Consider the following 22,599-nt stretch of genomic DNA (forward strand, 5'->3'; position numbering starts at 1 on the left):
TATTTGCAACTAAATACCCTGGAGAATTAATCTCTCTCATAGCTGATGAAGTGGCAATTTCAGTTTGATCTGGAAGCTGAATGTCCTAAAATGACGGAAGCTCTTGGCAATGCATTCTCAATTCTAGGTCAACTCTGGGCTTCGGTGTACGGTGTTCTACCAGATCTATTTCTCTTTCATTAAACTGAGAAATATTACATGCTGATATGCTGCACCATAAAAGTTTTATTAGCCCAAGTTTATGAATCTCCATTACTCTGCAGTAACAATGTCACAAATAAGTTATATGGGTCATCTATGCAACCACAGTGCTGTCAAGAATTCTGTGTATTTGCTGCATACAGTTGAAGAGAAATGTTAGCGAAGTTTTAAAACCCTGAGTGTAATTTCTTCATATGACTTCACTGATAGGAGACTTTTTAGACTACTTGTGCAGTCCGAAGGAAGCACTAAAAACCTCCAAAAAATAGGTTTTTCCATGTATGTATGAATGCAGTAATTTTTCTGTATGATTTGTTGAGACTAGGTCAGAAGCAGAGAAAAATTTCCTTTTGAGAACTGCCTCTTCATCAGCTCAATGTAAGGCTAGATAAGTTTGTGAAAGAGATATTCATTGAGAATTACTAGTTTCCCAGGAACTACATATGGCTCCAGAAATTCCTGAATTGCAAATAGCTGGAGGCAGAGAAGAGTGTCTTGCATCTCTAAGTATCTATTTATGGCTCTTCTTGGAGACAAGGTACAGAGCCAGCTGAACTCAGTGCAGCTGTTCTTTGGTTCTGATTCTGTGTGTCACCCAGATAAGCGAGTCTTAAAGAAATGGCATTTCTGTTCAGACAAAATGTTAGAGATTTGCAACTGTGGTGGTTTTTTTTTTTTAGTTCTTTCCCCCCGCTCCCCATGTTGAGTGCATTTGATTGGAGTTTTCCCTTGTGGTGGTTGTTTTTGTGTTTGTGTCTTTTGTTTGAGGTTTTTTGGTTTGTTTTGTTTCGTAGGGTTTTTAAAATTATTTTGTTTGTTTTAGTTTTGATGGGTAAATGCTGTAGTTTGGCAAATGTATTTTGTTGGAACTGCTGGAACTTCCAAAGTAGATGCCATTTTTATGAATAATGAAATTTAGAGCACTTCATCGAGAGTATTTGCATGTGATTCTACAGCATATCTAGACAGTGCTTAACATTTCTACATCTATTACTTTTGTATACAAACACACAACAAGAACGAAAAAACACACCCAAAATTGCTAGGGTTTATAAAGTCAAGCATACTATAGGGATTTTGTCTTTTTTTTTTTCCCCTCTAAAAGTTGAGGGCAAAGAGCACAACTACAGATGCATGTACAAGAAATGACAGCACGCAGGATATTGGAAAGAGTTTTCAGTCAGAGGAAGTTTGTTCTAATAAGTCCTTGTTTCAGTCTGTTTCCTGTGCTTGTGATTTCCTCTTCTCACTCCAGTGCTGCCTCCAGGTTGTGTCAGTCCCACTTTTTCTATCAAATTCACTTTTTCTTGGTAAATTTTAGCTGGTCTTTTTTGTTTTTTAAATAATGGCCAACCAGTCAGACTTCTTCCCCAGCAGGTCTCCCTGCCTGGGCTTCTTATGGATCAAAGCCCTTGGAGACTGGCTGTGGTTACCAGCACTGCCCTGAAGTGTTTTTCACCCCACACCAGCTCTGCCCAGAAACATATTCATCCAGTCTGTATGGATGACATGTGCACAGTTTTGTTGGTATTAGAAGCTGGGAAGGATGCCAGAATTGTCAATAAAGGTAGACCCTTGGTGCATGAGTGAGCTGTTAAGTTTAAGTTTTGAGTTTTTACATACCGGGATTTCTTTCTCAAGACTCTTATTGTTCTCAGATCTGGATGGATTGTCATGGATATGGTAAAATGCACATCTCTGTAAAAGATTTACTGTCAAAATTCAAATTTATAAAGCACAGGACTTTCATAATTCTGACATCAAAGAACATCCTGTGTTTTTCTGGCCTCATTCTATGTGCAGCTGGGCCATTTTAACTGAAAACTTTGAAAAATGATCAGTTTAAGCCAGACAAATTTCAGCGTGGCAAGATTAGAGGCAATCAAAAACAAGGACTGAGGGAAAAGGAACAATATCAGTAATGTTGATGTTATCAGGTTGCCTGTAATATTAATTGCCTGCACTACTTTGCCTCCAGTGTACATACAGAGCTATCTACAGTACAGTATATATTCTATATACATATGTGCTTAGTACATGTGTACGCTGTTTTAAAGATGTCTGATTCTATCTGTCTCGTGTTGTTTATGAGGCCTTCAAAACTTATGAAACTGAAAAAATACCCCTGTGTGAATCTTTAAGCCTGTAGACATAGATGCACATTGGCACTCTTCTGAAATTTAAATCTTAATGTAAGGAACTAGCAGCCTTCAAATGAATTATGAGGCACTTACTCAGTGAGTGGGAACGAGTATCATATTTCACAATCTTATCGCTATTCCATTTAAACCCCAAGAGATTGAATTTATATGTCTCAAAATTCAGTTATTTATTTACAACACTGGAGAGTTCGCCAATTGTTTCCTTGTAAACATATTGCACTTAATTAAAAAAAAAAAAAAAGAATAAAAGTAATTGAAATTAAGTAAAAATTAAGAAAGTTGAAATTATTCTTCCTGAGATGGAATGTGTAATACACCTACGCTACAAAGGAAGATATGAATAGAAGTGCTGTTAGTAAATTAGCACATGGTAGTGGTGTGCTTTGATCTATGTTCGATGTGGAACAAAAAAACCACAGTATGCAGTCTTTTAATACTTTATTTTACTTGCAGGGGAAGCAGTGTGAAGGATATTGCATGGAATAAAAAGCACAGAGGTCTTTAAATTTAAAAATGTTAATATCCAAAAATATGGATGGTTAAATAAATGACATTGGCTTTTAGGCTTCATGCTAAAGAGAAAGGCTTTTATTTTTTTTGTTTTTCCTCATTTTAAGCACTGCAGTTCATCTCGTCTTTTTGTTTTGTTTTCAGCACTTTTCATGATCACTGTCTAAATTCAGGAAGGACTACCTTTACGAAACTTGCATTCATTTTAATAACTGGCTTTTATAAGAGCCAAACCTAGTTTTGCCATTTTTAATATTTGTGCGGTTTTACATGCCTTTTGGATTTATTTTGTAGCCAACTTGTTGTAATTAGAAAGCAATTCTTATTGTAATTAGAAAGACAAACACATCTGATATGGAATCACACGACTTCACTATTTCTGTGTAAGAAAATCGTATTGTGCATCTTTTTTTACAGTCTCTAGCATTAGCAATACTGCAAATAGGATTTGTTTGGATTCCTTGTGAAAACAAAATTCTCAGACTTTTCTCTGTTTTTTGTAAATGAAGTTTTCTTCATAAACCCATGGAGAAATGTTCTGGTTTTAAAACTTTCAACACACTTGAGATTATCTCCATCTGAAATTTCAGTCTGGGAGGTAGTACCTGAAGAGTAGTTTAATAGTTCTAACAATGATAAAAGTCACAAGTTAGGATCCACGTGTTTGGAGTGACTCCTAGTTGCCTGTGCTATACCATGATGCAGTCATGTTACTTCTTTTGTTTAGTGTGGGGCTTTGTTTTGTTGTGTTTGTTTTTTTAATGTATGTGTGTGTGCTGGGTTTTGTTTGTGTGGGTCTTGTGTGTGTGTGTGTGGTGGGGGGTGGTTCTTTCTTTTACTGCGATGATGAAAGTGGGGAAATGGGAGGAAAGAGATTGTGGAGCTATACATATGTGGATTAGGTTCTCACAGACAAATGTAGCTTTTTGAATGTAATAAATTCTGTAATAGATTCTGAGTGCAAATTTAAAGGCTGTTCCTGGGAAAACAACCTTGGATAACTTCTTAGGAAGTAGAAATTAAAAGGTAAAATAGATAAAAGAGCCATTGTCACTTGAAATGTTAAAAAGTATCAGCCTACTCCCTGATGAACAGGTTGTACTACCAAAAACCCCCACAAAACAGAAGAACCACAAAACCAACCAACCCCACAACTGAAATTTATAATCTGTTTTGGCAGGTTTGTGATTAAGGGAAGACCTGTATTAGCCAAGTTTCTTGAGTGCTCCCCCTGACATCTGAAGGTTGTCCTTCCATGTCTTGTTAACTGATGATAATCAGTGTCATGTATCTACTTTGTAGATTGACAGAGGCTGTCGGCAGTATTGAAAAAAAATATTTAATTAATTAGAAGAATCTCAGCGAAATAAAGGGAAAATAGGAAAGCATTACGGCACATTCTGATCAAGTAATATAATAAAGCCCAGATACTGAGTGTAAGTTGTTCACAGGCACAGGACTTGGAGATCCATTTTTGTAGTGAACAATAGTAAGTCTGTGTGCTGAGGATTTGCGAGCTGTAAAATGTGTGTAAAGGTGTTGAAGCATTGTGGTATTTGGGGTTTTAGTAGTAAACAAAAATTGATGTTATTCATATGCTATAGCTATCAATCATAATTTCATAATAGTAACTCAGAACTCGCTTTTTGTAAGTAAAATCACTAATAAGTAAAGGCATAATTACTCTAAAAAGACTTCTGATTTCCCATCAAGACTGGTGATTCAGTAGACTGATGGGAATAGAAAACAATACATCTGCAATTACTTAAACATGAATATTTATAACATTTTTTATGAGTTGCCAACAACCATTTTAATACAGTTATCTTTGAATCTGTGGTGCTATTTTAGTCCTTTCTTAAGGAACGTCTGTTAAAGAACAGTTTGATTAGATAGACAAGACAGTTTGTGTACCTTCGATAACTTGGTCTGTGTTTTTCATTCTCTATAAATCAGTTTACATGGGCAATAATGGTGGCAATGAGTTGTGAAGCTGAAATTTCTATTAGTAGGTGTCATTTTGTCAGCAACAGTTTCCTCACAGCGCACACGGGAAATGTGTTCCTTTGAGTTATAGACCATTCAGTGACAGATCAATGGGAGCCTGATCTAAGACAGATTTTTCCAGAAGGCTGATAGAAAGGTACTGTTGCAGGATTTGGATGGCTGTCCAAAGTCATTCTGAGTTAGGAAGAAGTGGATGTGTGTGTTAAATGACAATCATTTGTCTCTCTGTAGGCTTAGCAATGGAGTCAAACAAAACTATTCTTTCTCAGATGTTTTCCTGTTTGCTCTTTCTCGAAAATCAGTTAAAAGTAGGTGGTGGAAAAAAATTAAAAGGAGAAAATAGACATTTTCCACCTTTTATTATAGAGCAGATGAATGGAAACATAGCCAACAGATGAGAGCTTCAAGATAAAACAACTTGATGGGTTTTAAGCAAAACCTTCCAAGACATGGAGTAGGTTAATTTTCCTATGTCAGGTTATAGCAGTGATATAAGAACAGTGTATGGAACAGTGTGTAGTGGCAGTCTTGACCATGTCAGTGATCAAGTTGCCTTAAAGATGGCTCTAAAATGGCATCCTCTTCGCTGTCAGCTGATTTTAATGTAGCTGCACACCATCTATTTGTGGTAATGACTCTTGTGTGTACATACCACCGAGAAGCATCAGCTCTAGCTTAACGCTGAATGATGCTTCACTTGTGCCATGTAATTTCTTAGCAATGTGAGCGATTCTAGCAGATGGTAAGTGGTGGCATTGACTATGTGTGAGTTCATTGTTTAATTGAGCATTCTGTTTTTCCTGACTATATCTTAAGTGTAAGAATAGACAACATAATTTACATTCTCACTACAATGAAATGCTAAATTCACAGGATATCTACTACGTGGGTAAAATGTGATTTATATACTACACCAGTAATTCTTTGTCCTTTACATGCTGCTGTAATAAATAAAAAATAACGGTTTTAATAGAATTTTAATGGTTCTAAAATTAATTCTGGAAGCAAGGGGGGAAATAACACATTATTTTTGAATGAAATTGCTGTCATAAATTTTCAGAGTGTCATACAACCACAGTACAGTAATTATATAGTTTTTCCTCTCTGCAGTGTTAAAAAACCCAATCTGTAAGTTATATAGATTCCCTACTTCTGACAACAAGTGGATGCGGATCCGGGAACAGATGGCTGAGACCACCCTCTCTTTCCATGTTCCTAAAGAGCTGATCAATCTGCACATAAAGGAGGATATGAGAAGGTAAGGAAGAAGTAGTAGTGGTAGTAAACACTACATTTTGTTCTGTTTTGGAATAATGTAAGTGATGAGCTAAAAATATTAATTTGTAGTATGAGACAGGCAAAATATAGTGATCTTTTTGGCTGATAATAATTGACAGCTGTAACTGAACAACAGAATTGATTGCTCAGAATTTTAAAGACTCCAGCGATTTCATGAATGTATTGGAGTGCGGACATACCTTCAAATGTGGAAGCATCAACATTTAGTTAACGATATAAATATTCTGAGAAGTTAACATTTTATAGAGAAACAACACATGACAAGGGCATGAACTACATTGTAGCGTGCTTGTCTTTGTATCTGGGCAGTGCTAATATCACAGACAAACCTGCAACCAATGGGAAGTGACATTTGTGGTTAAAAAGGAGCACTGAGAATATATATCACATTAATGTAAATTAGTTGGCATAAGAAAAGGATACCAAAGTAAATGCAAGTTGGAAACATTTGCTCATGTTTGGCCTTATAACCAGGAGGGGCATTTGAGGGTCACTACAGTACATACAGTCTTGGAAAAGAGAAGAAAAGGGAGAACTAGTGTCCCCAAATCCTTTGTATATCCAAATTCCCACTGCAGGGACTAGAAACGGCAGCCTGCCTTGACCTTCAAGTTCTGCTGATATGACAAGGGGGGAAAAAGGCAATATTTCGTGCAGTCCAGGGCCTTCCCTTAAAGCATATCTTCCTTTTCCACTGGTAATAGACAATGTAGAAGAATATACCTTTTTCCCTATTAAACTTGCCTCACACATGGGTGATCATCTGGGCTGATGGGTAAGAGTTGCCCTGTGAGCTAGTGCTGCATCCCCACGCTGTCCTGTGTGCTTCCACACACGGTCTCTTTAGCAGCCTGTCTGAGGGGGTTGCCTGGGGTTGTTTACAGTGGTTGGTTGTCCTGCAAGAGGAGCTGCATTTCTTTTTTATTCACCCTATCTGTTGCTTCTGTATGATCTTTTTATGCCAATAGAACAGCATGTGGGAGACCAGAATCTTGCTTTTAATGAAGTCAATGGACTGATACTTACTCATGGTGATGATGGGTTACAAAAATCATGAGTTGTTATAGTACTTTATTTTTTTCATTTAATACTGTATTTAAGCATTTATGGCCTGATCTTGTTTAAGAATAGTAATGTATAAGGCTTTTTTAGTAAGCAATAAAAATAGATTTTGCTGACTTGAACAGTTCTGCCACTTATTAGGTTTTCATTTACCCCATGGGTAAATGTCTTTTAAATGCTATGGGATTACTTTGACCACTTTTACTACTTCTGCGTTATCCTCTCCAAAAACATAATGCAAGTAATACTGGTTGCTGTTATTTCATATTATAGCATTCACCTCCTTGCATAACGTCACAGTAAAAAATCACCATGGTTTGTTTGTTTTAATGGTTATTCAATACTCACCAAAATAAAGAAAAGCTTTGAGGAAGAAACACAAGTAAAAGTTGCTCAAGGATAGAGGCAAGTGGTTCTGATTTTCCTGGCTGACAATGTGGTTAGCTGTTCAAGCCTAGTAGAAAGTGTGGGTGGGACAAAAAAACCGACTAAGTGATGTTATCAGTCTGAGGGAGGAGGTAAGGCCAACCAAGAGGAGCAACCACTAATGGTAGAATACCAGCAGATGGTGGGAGCAGGGGCACTGGTGTCACCTGTCATATAAGCACTTCAGCTTTGCTTTTTGAAACAATTGCAAAAGATGTTTGCTCTTGTGGACTCCCTGCATGTGTAAAGTAGTAAAATGCCACTAGGAGGAGATTGTTATGTTAGTTCTTGAACTCACACAAAACTTACGCTGTACCATCTTGAGGCTATGCTTTTCTGAAGTATTTTTCTCTGAATCTTTTTCCCAATTAGCATTAAAAAAAATGTCTTGGAGGCCACTTCTTAAAATCCTCTGCCTGTTTTATTTTGTTCTTATTGTGGCTTCAGTATAGTCAAGTCTGCAGCAATTGCCTATAAAAAAATATCCAAGTGAAGTGCTAATGCCATTCAGTCTTGTATTTTAAATGGTAATTTAAATTCCCTTTTCTCATAGCTCTTAAGATGTTTTATCTCTTGATAAAAGGACAGTGTTCATTGTTAAACAAACTTTTCATTTACTGATGTGATACTCTGAATTAGACAACTTCTAAGGGTGTTTAACTTAGTTTTTTAGCATGAAATAATGTTTTTAAAGATATGCGCACATTAAAGATTTTATCCTTCAAGTCTTTTTGGAAGAAGTTCTAATAGGAGTTATGCAGTCATTCTTATTGTTCTAATAAGCATCATACAGCCTGCTTTTCTGGTGTTTATTATGAAATTGTTTCTGCTTGAGGTTTTCCAATTAGTCCTTCCCCTCTTTTTAGTATTTCTTTACACAAATCTTGTCCAGATATTTTGCATCTATCATTCAAGTTTAGCTAAGTAGTTCTTTGAACCTAATGTTTATAAATAAGACTTTGTGAACAACTCTTGTAAACTACTAAGTTGGTCAGCCCATGTAATCTCAGTTCGCAGTTGTAGACGTAACTTGTGTTGCACTAGATCAGCGCAGAAAGATAATTAGGAAATTATAGTAAGAGTTATACTGAACTGGTATATTGGTCTTTTACATTTGCCACTAAAGCTCTTTTGAGTCACTTGGGACCAAACTGCTTTGGCTAAAAGGAAATTCCACCTATTTATGTCTGAATTTGGCACATGGCATTTGTGGTCACAACCCATAAACAAATTTCAAGGATAAATTTCTGAACTTCCCTTGAACCCCCATTCCGGAATACAAAGCGCTCTCAACCTTTCCTCCTCTGTCAGGAAGGGCTGCCCTGTCCTAACTGCAGTAGCTTTTTCTTATGCAAATCTATGCTCTTTGTCTGTTTTCCAGTTTCTTTCTTGTGACATTACAGCGTGAGATAGAAATTCAAACTATCTGAAAGATGTGTTTTTCTACTACCTCTTAATATATAGCTTCTGTTGTGAAGTGAAGACCTAGGTAGAAATGCCATGTGTTGAGAGTAGGCATTGATTTTTCTGGACTTTTGCATGTTGTTTTTTTACATTACTTATTTTTGAGGAAGCACATTGCAAAAACTTTGTATTGATATAGGCAATGGCATAAAAAAGCTATTCAGAGTAAACTTAGCATGACTTTTGAAGCTGTTCGAACCAACCACGTTTAAATGGGAACTTTTAATATTCTATCCACTTAAGGATTTTTAAAACCTTACTTCAAGTTACTACCTAAAACAAATTGTGATAGGACAAGAGGAAAAGGCTTCAAGTTGTGCCAGGGGAGGTTTAGGTTGGATATTAGTAAAAATTTCATCACGGAAAGAGTTGTCAGGCATTGGAACAGGCTGCCCAGGGAAGTGGTCGAGTCACCATCCCTGGAGGTGTTTAAAAGATGTGGCACTAAAGGCCATGATGGTGGTGGACCTGGCAGTAGACACGTTGGACTCAACAGTCTTAAAGGTCCTTTCCAAGTTATTCTGTGAAAATACAATTTGTACAATTTCATTATGTTGCTTGTGTCATAAACATCCTCACTGTTACTTTTGAATTAAGCACTAGGGAAAAAAGAAAACAGAAACACACAAAACTTCTTAAACACTTCAGTAATCATACAGTTTAATGATGCAATTAATTTTGCCACATATATGATTTCAAGCTGAAAGCAATGGAATTGTAAATAAACTATGAGAGTAAAATGTCTTTGCTTATATCATAGACCTGAAGCAACATTGTATTAAGCTGATCGCAGTTTCCATGATAAAAGAGGAAAATTTAAAAAACAACCAAAGAAAAACAACATCTAAAATAATTCTGTGCACCAGTGCTTGTTACTAAAATGTAGTTTAGGATGAAAGTGTAAATGCCACAGATGCCATTCTGAGTATTACTGAATTTTAGTCTCTTTTCAATCATGTGATGCAGAATTATCCTTTGCTGTTAAGTGGAAATCATAGAATTAACCTCTAATGATCATACTGTTTGAAGTTTTACAGTCTTTCAGAGGTAAACCCTGGATAATAAAATATCCAAGGAAAGGAAAATGTTTTAAGGCAGGAAGGAAGAAATGAATTTAGTTTAGCTTACATATTGTCTGCCCTTTTGGATAATAAAAAGGGCATGGTGGTAAATAGAAATGCAAAATGAACTTTAAAAAATGCAGCTCTCAGGAACAGTATAAAATATTCTCATGCCCTTGCAAATCTCAGTCTATTCTCCACATATACATGGAAGAAACAGGTTTTAAAATATTTTAAATATGTTTGATGGTGTGAAGTTTTTGGGCTTTGTTGTTGTTTGTTGATCTGTTTGTGGTTTTTTGTTGTTGTGTATGTTCATTTGTTTTTAAATATTGAAAGAATGCAAAAGATAATCACAACCTACTTTTTAGTTACCTGTCAGGTTGGGCTTACCAGAACCTGAAATAAGAAGAGAAAAACTGCTCCTGTTTTCCAGAGCTTCTAAATGAAACTATTCTGAAAGAAAAATATCGTTTTATTTGTTTTTTTGTGGTGGTTTCTCCAGAAGAGATTCAATTCTCTTTAGTAATAATTTGTCTGTTTTAGGAAGATTGCAGTAAAAAGGCTGTGATTTTTTGATTCATGGAGAGAAATTGTATTGTTTTGATTGGTTATTGACTGTATATCACAGGACCATAACTTGTGGTACAGAAAAATGAGAGTAATTTTATCTGCTTCTGTTTTACCAAAAAAAGAGAAATGGTTTTCCATAGACATGTACAGTTTAAAGTAAAACTTGTTAGGAAAAATAATTCCTGTGATCCTTTCCTTAGAAGGAAGCTTCTAAGCTTCCTTTACTTATTAGTGACTGAGGCATGCCCCAGAGCTTATGATTCATGTTTACTCCAAAGCTTCTGTTTGATAAATATTCAGAACTTTGTCGCCTTTATAATATTAAAAAACTTTTGCAAATATAATTTGCAGAAATGTCTCATCTTGTTTTGAATCTTGATGAGCACTTTGCTTCTGATGTTTTGTGAAAGTTGATTTCAGAAGCTAATTTTGCTTGGTGAAGGCAAAAAGCTCTTCCTCTTTCTGGTTTTGTATTTGTCATTTGCTTCACTGGGAATTGCATCACTGGATTTTTGAAGCTGCATGAATATAGTGTTACTTCATTGTATTCATACAGAATTTGTGGTTTATGTGCTTGTATCATATGTCCTCTAAAATATCTCTTGTTTATATAAATACGGTAATGTTTTCTACTTTGTCTTCCAATTTGTGAAGATTTGTGCTGTGTCCTTGAAGATGCAAGTGGCTCTTCCTGCTGTTCTTTTTTCTGAGACAGAATAATTAGATTCAGAAAAGTTCTTTGAGGGGGTACCTTCTTCTCACTTTTCTTGCTCATCCTAATAGCTTGCTGCTGTTTTGATTTATTTTGATTTTCTTGTCACTGACCACAGGTTTTCCCTGTGCTTTCCAGGATGGCGTCTGGACTGTGGAAGCTAGTGGTAGTTTTGCAAAAACAAGTTGATTTGGACCAGGATTTCACCATTAGGGCTTTCTTAAAATAATTTTTGGACACGATGCATACTGCTTGTTCAAAGTACTCATTACTCAGTTCAGCATTTTGCATTTTCAGCATTGAATACGTTTCTTTTAGACTTCTAAACTGTTACTGTATCCTTATATCCCCTATACCCAAAGCGAAGAGAAAGAGTTTTCTGTTACTGTGGTCACTAGAGTGCATGGCACAAAGCAGAGACTGTTTAAGTAGAGATTATCAACATGAATAATACAGGAAATTATTTGTGCCTCTTTGAGGTATTTTCAGTAGTTCACAATAATCTTGCACCTGAGGTGTTCTTGGGGGAAAAAAAAAAGAAGCATGAATCAATAAATCAAAAGGCAAAATATTAATCTGAGCCTTGGGTGCTCAACCATCATCTGATAACAGGCTTCACTGAACATTTTCTTGGAACAAAAAATTACATGTAGTTTTACTTCGAGTCTAATGGCAGAGGTATTTAATTACTAGTAATTGTAGAAATGTATCCAGTCGTGTAGTGTTTACAGCTCTGTGGTTGCCCTGATGTATTTGTTCCAAAAGAAAAGCACAGATGTTTCATTCCAGGTGTGGATCTTCCCCAAACCTGCATGTCACTGTAGCAGGTTGCTCGGTGACTGCGCTTTCCAACAGCAGAGGAAGGCTGGGTACAGCTCAAGTCCCCTAGAGGACAAGGTGCCCAGGAATTGTAGCTATGACAATCAGTAAATTATTCAGAGTAAAAGAAGTTGTGGGGTTTTAAGTAGGAGCCTTAAATGAAGGTTCATGATATTTCTAATGGTGCTGTGGGATCCTGAGGAGTCTTAGAACTTGGTCTTGGAATTTTTCATTTCTTTCAAATTGAGTTATGTTAGCACCACTGATCATTGATTAGCATGTTCTATCGCGTTTTCGGCAGATCGAGATCCAATATTAAGTTTTTCTGCCGTAGTGGCAGAAGAGAGTTTTGAAGAAAGAGTAATAAGTAGATTTGAATTTATTTATATTTTTTTTGTTAACAGAGGAACTGCTTTCAACCATAGTGGGAAGTGCTCAGTGAAAGCTGGCTTAATTAGTCTACTAAAGGAAAGAGTGGATGTGAAAAAGAGCGCCTGAGAAAGTCTTAGAAATTAGCTAATTAGCTAGTGTTTGAAGTGGAGTAGGAGGAGGAATGAGGCAGCCTGTTTACATCCACGTTCTGGTTAGACGCAAATAGGGCAAGATTGTATAGTCCACCAAGGAAGATATGGAAGTAATCAAGGCAGGAGACAGTGACAGTTGAGACATGCACCTGGGTGGGATTTTCCTTTGTGCATTAGCTGAACAGCAAGATGTAGACAAAGCTTGGATTCACTTCTGTGGAAAGGTTTGAAGTTGATGCAGAGCAAAGAATCTGTCACGGTGATGAGTGTGATTACCTGGTAAAGACTTTGAGTGGGGATTTTGGAGTGGGGGAACAAGATGAATAGCTCTATTTTAAAAATATGGAGTTTGCTCTGAGCTTACTGCTCTGCTGCCAAGCTATTCAGAATTCCATGGCTGCCCTGGAAAGGTGAATCAGGAGCCAAATTTCCCCTAGTAGAACCAATATATATTATAAATATCAGTTACTTCTGTTGCACAATTCTTGCTTGACATGATTACTGGTTGAAGTGTGTTTTTAAAGTTATTCAGTGAAATAAGTCCTGGTATAAGTATTATAGTATTATTAAAACAAATTCAAGATTACTTTTTTTTTAAGATTGTTGTTGTGATTATTAGTACAAACTATAAACTTCTAAACTACTATATTCCTGTAATCTGTTTGTTTACTTTTGGGAGTTATGTTCCTGTGCTGCAGTCTCATTGGTCCTTAACTTTCTGATCCCTCTACCGCTGTTTTTCTATTTTTATTTTTTTCTCTGAGCTGTCCTCTGGAAGTTGTTGGGTTTGGGGTTTTTGAGGGGGTTGTTTTGTTGTTTGGGTGTTTTTTGAGACTTCCAAGAATTGCAGTGAAACAGTCTGCTTTATACTTTGAGGAAAATTAGTTGGTGGTGCTGTATGAGCTTTCTCCCAAACAGCTCCAAGTGTCTGAAGACTGAAGATCTTCCGTTTTCACTTTCTTCATGTAAGAAGGTCTCCCAAAGCATCCTTGGGACAGATGTAGAATGAACTTACTTTGCAACTGGGGAAAACAAACAGAAAGCTCGGTGTACTATAACTGTGCTTGTTTGTGTAGGAAATTAAAGTGATCTCTATTTCACTCTGGTCAGATCTCAAGAGTGTACAGGAAACCTGATAATTTGCTAAAGGATTTCCTGTTGGATTTTCAGTGACGTTTGGTTACCAAAACACCGCTGAACACAGTTGTAAGGCTGAAGATTAAGTTTTAGGAGGCTAATGGGTTTTTTTGGTTTGCGCGTTTTGTTTTTAACACTAAAGAAACATGGTGAGGGGCCGGTGTGTTTATTAAACTAACATTTGTAGAAATGCTACTGGAATTGTGTTTATTATGTGCAAGAAGTATCCACAGAGTAGGGTGTATTGAAACAGCTATATTTTTGTGTTCTTTGTAATGGTGTTTAGTTTTCACAAAAAGTTACTTGCTGTGAACAGGGCGCTCTGGAGCCTGGGAGCTTTCTTACCTCCAGGGAAGAAATAATATTTCAGTTTGCAGGCTGTTGCATTTGTACAGATAAGTTTTGAACACAAATTACTGTATTATGTATTGGTTTGACATTCTTTATTGTGTGGCTGAAAAACAGAGCTGAAATTAGCAGATTTTACAAGTTTTATGAACACAGACCCGGGGTAATGATTTTATTTCAATTAGGAAGCGCTTTTGATGTTTTTTAACAAATGAGTTTTGGATTAATTTGGATGAATGTTAATGGATTAATTAGCACCTACTCTTTTTGCATTTTGATACAGAAATCAGGAACTTAAAGACTTGGGAGAACTTGCTCCTCACTGGGACAATATGCGCCAAAGTGTTATTGCTCACTGTGATCAGATGTTGCGCATGTACCAGGACACTCTTGCAGAGCTTGGAAAGCACACAGGTATGAATGGAGCCTCTCCTCTTCGGGAGCAATTAAGAATAAATGAGGCTGATTGTTATTAAGTCCTGGCATATTCAGCAGAAATGAAACACATAAAAATGAAATATTTGTAATTGTATTTCTGAGATAGTCAGAGGTGCCCTATTTCATCTTGCAAGTTTGTTTTGTGCATTCCTGCAGTTTTTCACAGTTCACATGGTACATGGTTACACAGTGGGGAAAAAAAAAAAGGGGGGGGGATTGTATTTTAATTGCACATTCCCTTGACTATGCTGCTCTGCTAGTATCAAACGCCATCTGCCAATTGAAACCAGCCTTAGAGGTAGTTTTGTCAGTTTTTCTTGAAACCTAATTTAAGTTACATTTAACAGTCTACAGGATAATGGTAAGATCTAGCCGTGCCTTTTTTTGGTTTGCGCGTTTTGTTTTTAACACTAAAGAAACATGGTGAGGGGCCGGTGTGTTTATTAAACTAACATTTGTAGAAATGCTACTGGAATTGTGTTTATTATGTGCAAAAAGTATCCACAGAGTAGGGTGTATTGAAACAACTATATTTTTGTGTTCTTTGTAATGGTGTTTAGTTTTCACAAAAAGTTACTTGCTGTGAACAGGGCGCTCTGGAGCCAGAAAAGCACAGAGTTATTTTGGGATGGGCAGCCTCTCCTCAGTCCAGAAATAGCAATACATAGTGCCTTGCTTTTTTCAAGCGGAGATGGTGGTCTTATATTCTAATGTGAAGTGGGTGCTTTTTCAGTTAATATCTGCTGGGATCCTGTGGTCAGGGACTATAATGTATCATAGCGTCTGCACCCAGTTTGTTAAGATGGGATCAATGACAAATCTGCAGGTAATGCAGCTGGTCCTTTCCTCCTGTTGTAATTCTTACTCCTAAGAAGAACAAGAAAATACTTCAGAATAAATTATTTCTTCTTTTGCTTGCATATGCTGTTTCACTCTATATTCTTACCGCTAGATGTTCCCACTGTAGCCTTATTCGCACAATTGTGTGTGGGTAGGTGTAGTGGTGCATGTCAGATGTAAACACTGTGCATTGTGTTACATATACATCAGTTTGCAACTTAGAATATTTCTGAAAAAGGGATACATTATGGCGATGAACATTTGTAAAAATGGAGGTATAAATGTTGGTAGCATCTTTTGAAATATCAGATATGTATTTAGGGAGAATTTACAGTATTTTCTTAGTTGTCTCTAGCTTTCTTGTCCTGTAAAAAACAAACAAAACTTATTTTGTGTGTACTGAGAAAAGAAGCAATTTTGGTTTAGTTCACTATACAAATAAAAAAGCATAGCAGAGTAATTTCTTCTTATAGATAATTGGGCACATTTATTAGAATGAATCTGCTACATCTAGTAGGTGAGAGACAAATCTTTCCCTTCCAAAATACACATTAAAACTGTACTTTTATCCTTTATATGACATCTCCTACATCTCCTATTGCAGGACTAAGCATGGTATTTCTCACACCAGATTGCTCTGGGATAGTTTTCTTGATCACGGGGAAGCAGGCGTCCTGCTTTAATGTATGAACAAAATCAGTCTGTAAATGAAACTAAGCATTTTGGGAGCAGTTGATTACCTGCTTAAACATGTGGTGGGGGGGAAAAATCTCATCTGTTACACAAAATGTTGTATAATAATTTGCATTTTGGTTGCAGAAGTGTAATTTCATGTATTTATGCTTGGTTATCATCATGAAAATATTGCAGTTGTGATTTTGGCAGACTGCCTGATCTGGTATGATACTTCCTATGTTTCTGTGTTTTAATGAATATATGTATTTGTCTAATTAAAATTTGAAAGTACTCCATGAAGTATCATATGCAAGGCAATAAATATAGATTATGAAGGAATCGATTTAGTAATTATCAGTTGCAGGAGAATATTGAAATGACCTTTTGAGATAAAAAAAAAAAAACAGACAATGTAATCTATTATGCATAAATCCTGCAAGGCCTGTATTTGTGCCAAGTGAGTTTGAGAAGTGGTGATGTTGAATGACTTGTCTTAGCTGTGGTTTGAGAGAACTTAGTGGACCAGGCTACCTGAGCTTATTGAAGAGGACAGAAAAAGAGTAGGAACATTTCTCTGGAAACAAAACAAATCAGAAAACCAAAACAACCTAATAATTGTAGCAAAGATGAGAAATAATGAGGAGGTGTTAATTTGAAGGCCAATACTCAGGTACATACCTAACTCTCTTTTCTTCACCAGCCTTTTTTTTTTCCCCCATCACACTACTGGTAAGATACTTGTTTATGCTTGGAAAAACCCTGATTTTGCATCTTGTGTAAAACTTACTATGACATTCAAAAACTTATTGTGATCATTAGGCTATGTGCACATTCTAAAGCCAAATAATAGCACAGTCTTTCTAATGAAGACAATATTTAACCCAGCAGTATAATATTTTCATTCTTATAGAATCACAAATTAAGTTGGATGATAAATCATATGAGCAGTGAGTGTTCATTTAAAGTTGTTTCATAGAAAAGTAAAACAAAATCTAGAACAGACTCTTATGATTCTGCTGTCCGTTACTTGCCTTTAACCAGATTTTTTTCTTCCTAGATCATTTGCAACAAGTAACTGCAATTCTCTATGAAACAGACATTAATATCCCCACATAAAGTTTTCTGAAGTTTGTCCCTACTCCTATTTTTCTGAAAGGCGTAGGATGGATGTGGATAAAATTCATTGCATGTTTTATGATGTCCTGGTTCCTATTTGGGACAGTACTTCTCTGTAAATGGTAGACAATATAATGATAAAAAATAAGATTATAGTGTTTGATAAGAAAGCAAAACAAACATGGATTTGACTTCAAACTGTAGTTTCACAGAAAATTGAGAGAACATTGTAGGGACTGGAAGTGTAAGTACTCACAAGGTAGAAAATTATAAGGTTGGAGATGTGAGAGCAACTTTAATTAATATTTTTCAGGTCAATATATTTCAATGGGGTGTTTATTATCCCATTGTGAGAGACTCATGCCAGAAAATATTTTGCTTTATAACTCAGCCTGTGTAGGCTTCTTACTTTAGCACATTGCCCAAGTTTGGGTTGAGGCAGTTTCCTCTATTCTGAAACAACCTGAAAGTTGCAGAGCTCTGGAGATCTGGATCTGCTCAGAAAAAGGCACCCATCCTCACAGGGGTAGTTTGCAATCAGTGGTACTTCTCCATAAGAACTTGGCATTGTTGGTTTCCTAAACTAGATCAGTCTTCTGTTATCTGGCCTCAGATGCAAAATTCAAGTTGATATTTTTGGGAAGCCTTGTTATAAGACAAGGCCAGTGGGCCACATTCTTCTTGGAAAGCCGTGGAGTGCTTTTGCCTCTGCTTCACCACCGTGTTGACAGCCAGAGAGATCTGGAAACACTGGCTCGTTGTGACACTCTTCTCTCTCCTTGGTATATCAAAGGCTGGCTTAATGTTAGGGTGTTTAGCATTTTTGATTTGTTACTCACTGAACAATTGTTTTCCTTTAAGAAAGGGCTTTTTACATGTATCTTGTCACAAACAATTATAAACAACCAACTCCATATATGTCGTCAAGGAGCAAATATCTCCAGTCTCCTTTTGTCAGTGCTAGAGCGGACTCTGTTCACTCCTAAGCAGCGTACAGAATGGGAGATAGCGTCTGTCAGTAATTTTTTTTCAAAATATTCCCACATTCCTCCTGTGCAATCACATGTTGGGTTTTCTAAGAGATATTACTTCTGAGAGATGCTGTTGTTAGTAGACCAATTCATTTATTTTTAAAATTGAGAGATGGCAGTGAAAGTGTCGGGAGACTGCATTAGTGTTAGACAGCAAATTTGATTTAGCAGCATATTTAGTGAAAATGGAGGTTTAAGGAAGTTAAAACTATTTCAAATTTGCATTGTTTTGGCGAACGCTTTTATTCTTAAAAATGGGAGACTAATTTAGAGGATGTCAAGTATTTTTATTTCAAGGAAATATAATAACAGGAATCTAAAAGACTTAGGTAACATCAAAAGAAATAATTTCAAGTTAATCTAAAGCAGAAATTTTGGGCTTTTAGGAGGGAATAGAACTTTAAAACCTTTTTTTGGTTTTTTTTTTTTTTTTTTTTTTTTTTTTTTTTTTTTTTAGTTTGACCTGAAATGATTCACACCCACACCCCCGATTTCTTTTTTTTCTCCTCATTTCAGTCATCAAACTGAAAACTCTTATTATTCATGCAGCTGTAGAAGGAGAAGGAAAGACATTCTAGGTGAAGGCATTGAATATTGCTCTGGAAAGTTGGACACTATCCCTGCTTCTGTCACATGGTTCCTATGTGGGACTAGGCAAGTCAGACTTCAGAAGTGCTTAATAGATGCAGGCTGTTTTTCAGAAGTACCTAGCATTTATGGATGTAATTCAGCTCAGTGGGAGCTGCGCTTCCAAAATGGAATGTGATGTTGCATTTTACTGCATGCTCTGCGGAATGAGATCCTCCATATCTCATATTGATGCATTGTTTCTTAAAGGCTTTGACCTTAAGTTATTCTCTGCCATTAGAATGGATAAAATTATAACCCTTTTACTCAGCCAGTTTAAATTATTCTATAAATATTTGGAAAGCCCTTAAACTGTAGCCGTGCATGCAGTAGACAGGTTTGAGGAAATTAATAATCCTGTCTTTATGAGAGGCATGAGCAATATATTTGAATCCAGATACCAAAGTAAAGTTGGAAACAAAATATTAAATCACTACTGCTAAAGTTAACAGCAAAAACCCTAAGCATTCAATGAGCTGGGAAAAGCCAATATGTGGTATGTCATTGAAGTCTATTTCTCAGTTCCTATTCAGGTGGATGTCAGATGGAGGTTGCATCTGTATTCTGGTATTTCCTAACTTGGAAGAGTTTAATCTTGCAACAACCATTTTAATAGAGGGAGTATAGTTTTCTTAGTCCTTAAGTACAATTTAGCAAGTTATTAAAAAACAAAAAAACACAGAACCACCCCAAACTATACTGTCATATAGATGATATCTCTGTCTGCATTTGCCAGTATTAATTCCACTGCACGGATCTCTCATACCTGAGTTAACAGAATAACATACAGCAGTGGGTGGTTATTATCCCGTATGTTTCTGACACTAGAGGGTAAGAGATTCTTCTTTCACAGATCTTCCCTGAATAAAGGAATAACAGGCCTTAGCAATGCTGCATGTGTTCTGTTCCAGCTCAGGACAGTACACTCCAGGGAGGGCAGGCTCTTCTCCCTCCTACTCTTCTTTCTCCTGTCCCTTGTAATCTGCTCTTATTTTTTTCTCCTCTTAGTCTGATGGTATTTCCTTGTCTCGGATCCAATTATTCCTTAAACTTTGATCTTGGTCTCAGCTGAATTCTCATAAACAATCTTCCCCCTTTCTGTTTTCTTTCATAATTATTTACATTCTCCTCACCTGCACTATTCAGATTTCTTTTCTGATACAGTCTGAGTTCCCTTCACTGCTCCCATAGTTTTGTCTTTCTGCACTTTCCAGATGCAGGTTTCCCACTGTTGTTCCTCAGCACCAGTGACTCCTGGTTTCAGGCTGTATCCCCAGGTTTCCTACCTTATCTGAATGTTTGACTCCTGTCACTTGCTTTTCTTGCTACCTTTGCCCTTAATCTCTGTTAAGTAATTATTTTAAGTTACTGAGCCTAGGTAGCAGCCTAAACAGGCTTGGCTGGTCTTGGAGCATCATTGGTGCCCTCCGGCAATGTGATTTGCTTTGGGAGGCTCAGTGCTTAGTCATAGTGGAACCTATGGCAGTTTCAACAGTAAAATTTCTAGCAAATCTTGACTGAGTAAATCTAAAAGAAGAATTCCAAGTATTTCTTTTACCATTTTATGCAAGAAAAGGTGGATCCTTTCCAAAGACTTTTTCCCCCCCCCTTAATCTTGTCTGAGTCAGAAGAATTTTAGTCCAAATGATTAATAATTGGCAAAATGATAGGGCGGTTAAAAAATGGTCTAAGTAAATTTTGGGCTGCCTGAGTGAGATTGTAGCACCAACTCTTTTTCCTAATCTATACCCTTTTATTTTATATATATGCTCTATCAAATATCTCCAGTTAAATTTCATTTTCATACTGTCAGTCTTCAATTACATTCCTTTATACCACCATAGTGTTACTCACAATCTCATACTTTCGAAGTATGCAAGCAGATTTTTTTTTTCTGTCAGAGCATTGTGCTTCTTGTAATTCTGGCTTTTTAGGGAAAAAAAACACTAATTCATAGCTTTTCTTGAGTTAATGTATGTTTATTTGAACTTTCTAGAAAGAACTCATAGCCTAATCAATGTAATACTTTTGTTTTAAGGAAAAAAAGTTACATGGTGAAAATGCTGTACCATCATAGCTCTGTACCCCTGTGTTTTTAGTACAAAATGAACACAATGCACATTAACTGTGGCATTGTTTCCAGCAGACTACAGGCCTATTTCAGACACCTAGAGTAAAAAATTAGCTTATTCTGTGAATTAAAAGCTGTTTTGTTGCTTGCAGTGTGGATACATGCTGAGACTCAGTTAGTGAACTATTCTTCTTCTAATATGCAATTACACATTAAAAGTAAATTAAAGAAGACTGCTATTATACAAGCATTGTCCTTGCATTAAAAAGAAAACAAAACATCTGCTGGGTGCTTAAGATAATGATTCTTTAAACTTTTGTTTTTCAGGTTCTTCCTTCAAATCAAGCTGTAGTAAAGGAGAAAAAACTTTAGAATTCATCCCAATAAATCTCCATCTGCAAAGAATGCACGTGCACAGTCCTCGACTGAAAGGTGAAGTATATGCTGTGGAGGAATTCCCTAAGTGTGACAAAGTTCGCTTTGAAATACAATTAAACTTGCAACTTAGAGGTATGGTTTCCATTTAGCCCTTTTTAAGGTGCAAATATCTTAGTTTGTATGTCCAGTTTCTAGAGCAAATGAGAGATGGACACACTTTCAGATGAAACCTTAACACCACAGGAGGACGGAAAGGTATTCTGTTTAGCGGATTGCATCTTGGTCATTTTTGATTTTTCACTTAATGGTAGGAGACTGGCAACAGTATTGTTAAAATTTATAGTCCGGGCATAATGATGCTACAGATAAAAAGCATAGAAAGCAATAGTAGTAAATTGATTTATATTTTCCTCAGTAAATTTGTGTGATTTGGGCTTACATGGATTTGGAAGAATGCTGAAGAGAAAAGAATATCATAGGTAATAGTGACTTAAAGAAAGTTCTGAGATGCATTTCATGTTGCGTGTGTTTTGCCAAGCAGTAGAGTTCGTACAGTATTGGCTTGTTTGTAAGATTCATGCAGTATGGCTTGATACAGAGGGTTTCTGGTATGGCTAGATGATGCTTGTTTTCTTTGTTTGCCAGTTGGTTTGGTTTTTTAATAAAATCAAAACCAAGCTTCCAAATTCATTATTTATAACTACGTGTCACTGTACGGGCTCAGTGTGTTTAATTTTTCACTTTATATAATGGGCTCTAGAATCTTCCTGTGTGGTTATTTCCTCCGTTTTGTTTTGTGTACAAATCTGGAACCTTCCTGTTTTCCTGAAGGGTTTGATTTCATTCTGTTAGGCTTGTGATTTCTGCTTCTAAAACCCAAGCTTTTGGGTTTGGATGTTGTTTGGAGTATTTCTAGAGCAGCTGAGTAGGTACTGTCTGTAGAGGACCACACTTCAGTAAATCCATGATACTGAAGAAGTGGCCGGATTGCCCATCCTCCACATGTTCCCACAAATTCTGAAACCTGCACCCAGACACACTGCTGCCCAGATTATCGAAAGTCCTGAGTCTGGGGCTGAAACTTGGGAGTCAGGTCCAAAGTTAAAGCTATGCAAGGG

At 36.5% G+C, this 22,599-nt stretch overlaps 1 protein-coding gene across 10 annotated transcripts in view; it reads left to right on the plus strand.

The window, feature by feature from the left end:
• Nucleotides 1-22,599, plus strand: part of INPP4B (inositol polyphosphate-4-phosphatase type II B) — a 310,584-nt gene that overhangs the window by 204,830 nt on the left and 83,155 nt on the right. For all 10 annotated transcript variants that reach the window (XM_065061987.1, XM_065061989.1, XM_065061993.1 and 7 more), the window contains 3 exons: nt 5,991-6,138; nt 14,589-14,719; nt 21,431-21,535. In XM_065061987.1, the coding sequence (XP_064918059.1) occupies nt 5,991-6,138; nt 14,589-14,719; nt 21,431-21,535 (384 nt within the window). The remainder of the gene's footprint in view (nt 1-5,990; nt 6,139-14,588; nt 14,720-21,430; nt 21,536-22,599) is intronic.

The sequence above is a fragment of the Columba livia genome, chromosome 4 (genome assembly GCF_036013475.1).
Source record: "Columba livia isolate bColLiv1 breed racing homer chromosome 4, bColLiv1.pat.W.v2, whole genome shotgun sequence".
NCBI lineage: Eukaryota > Metazoa > Chordata > Aves > Columbiformes > Columbidae > Columba > Columba livia.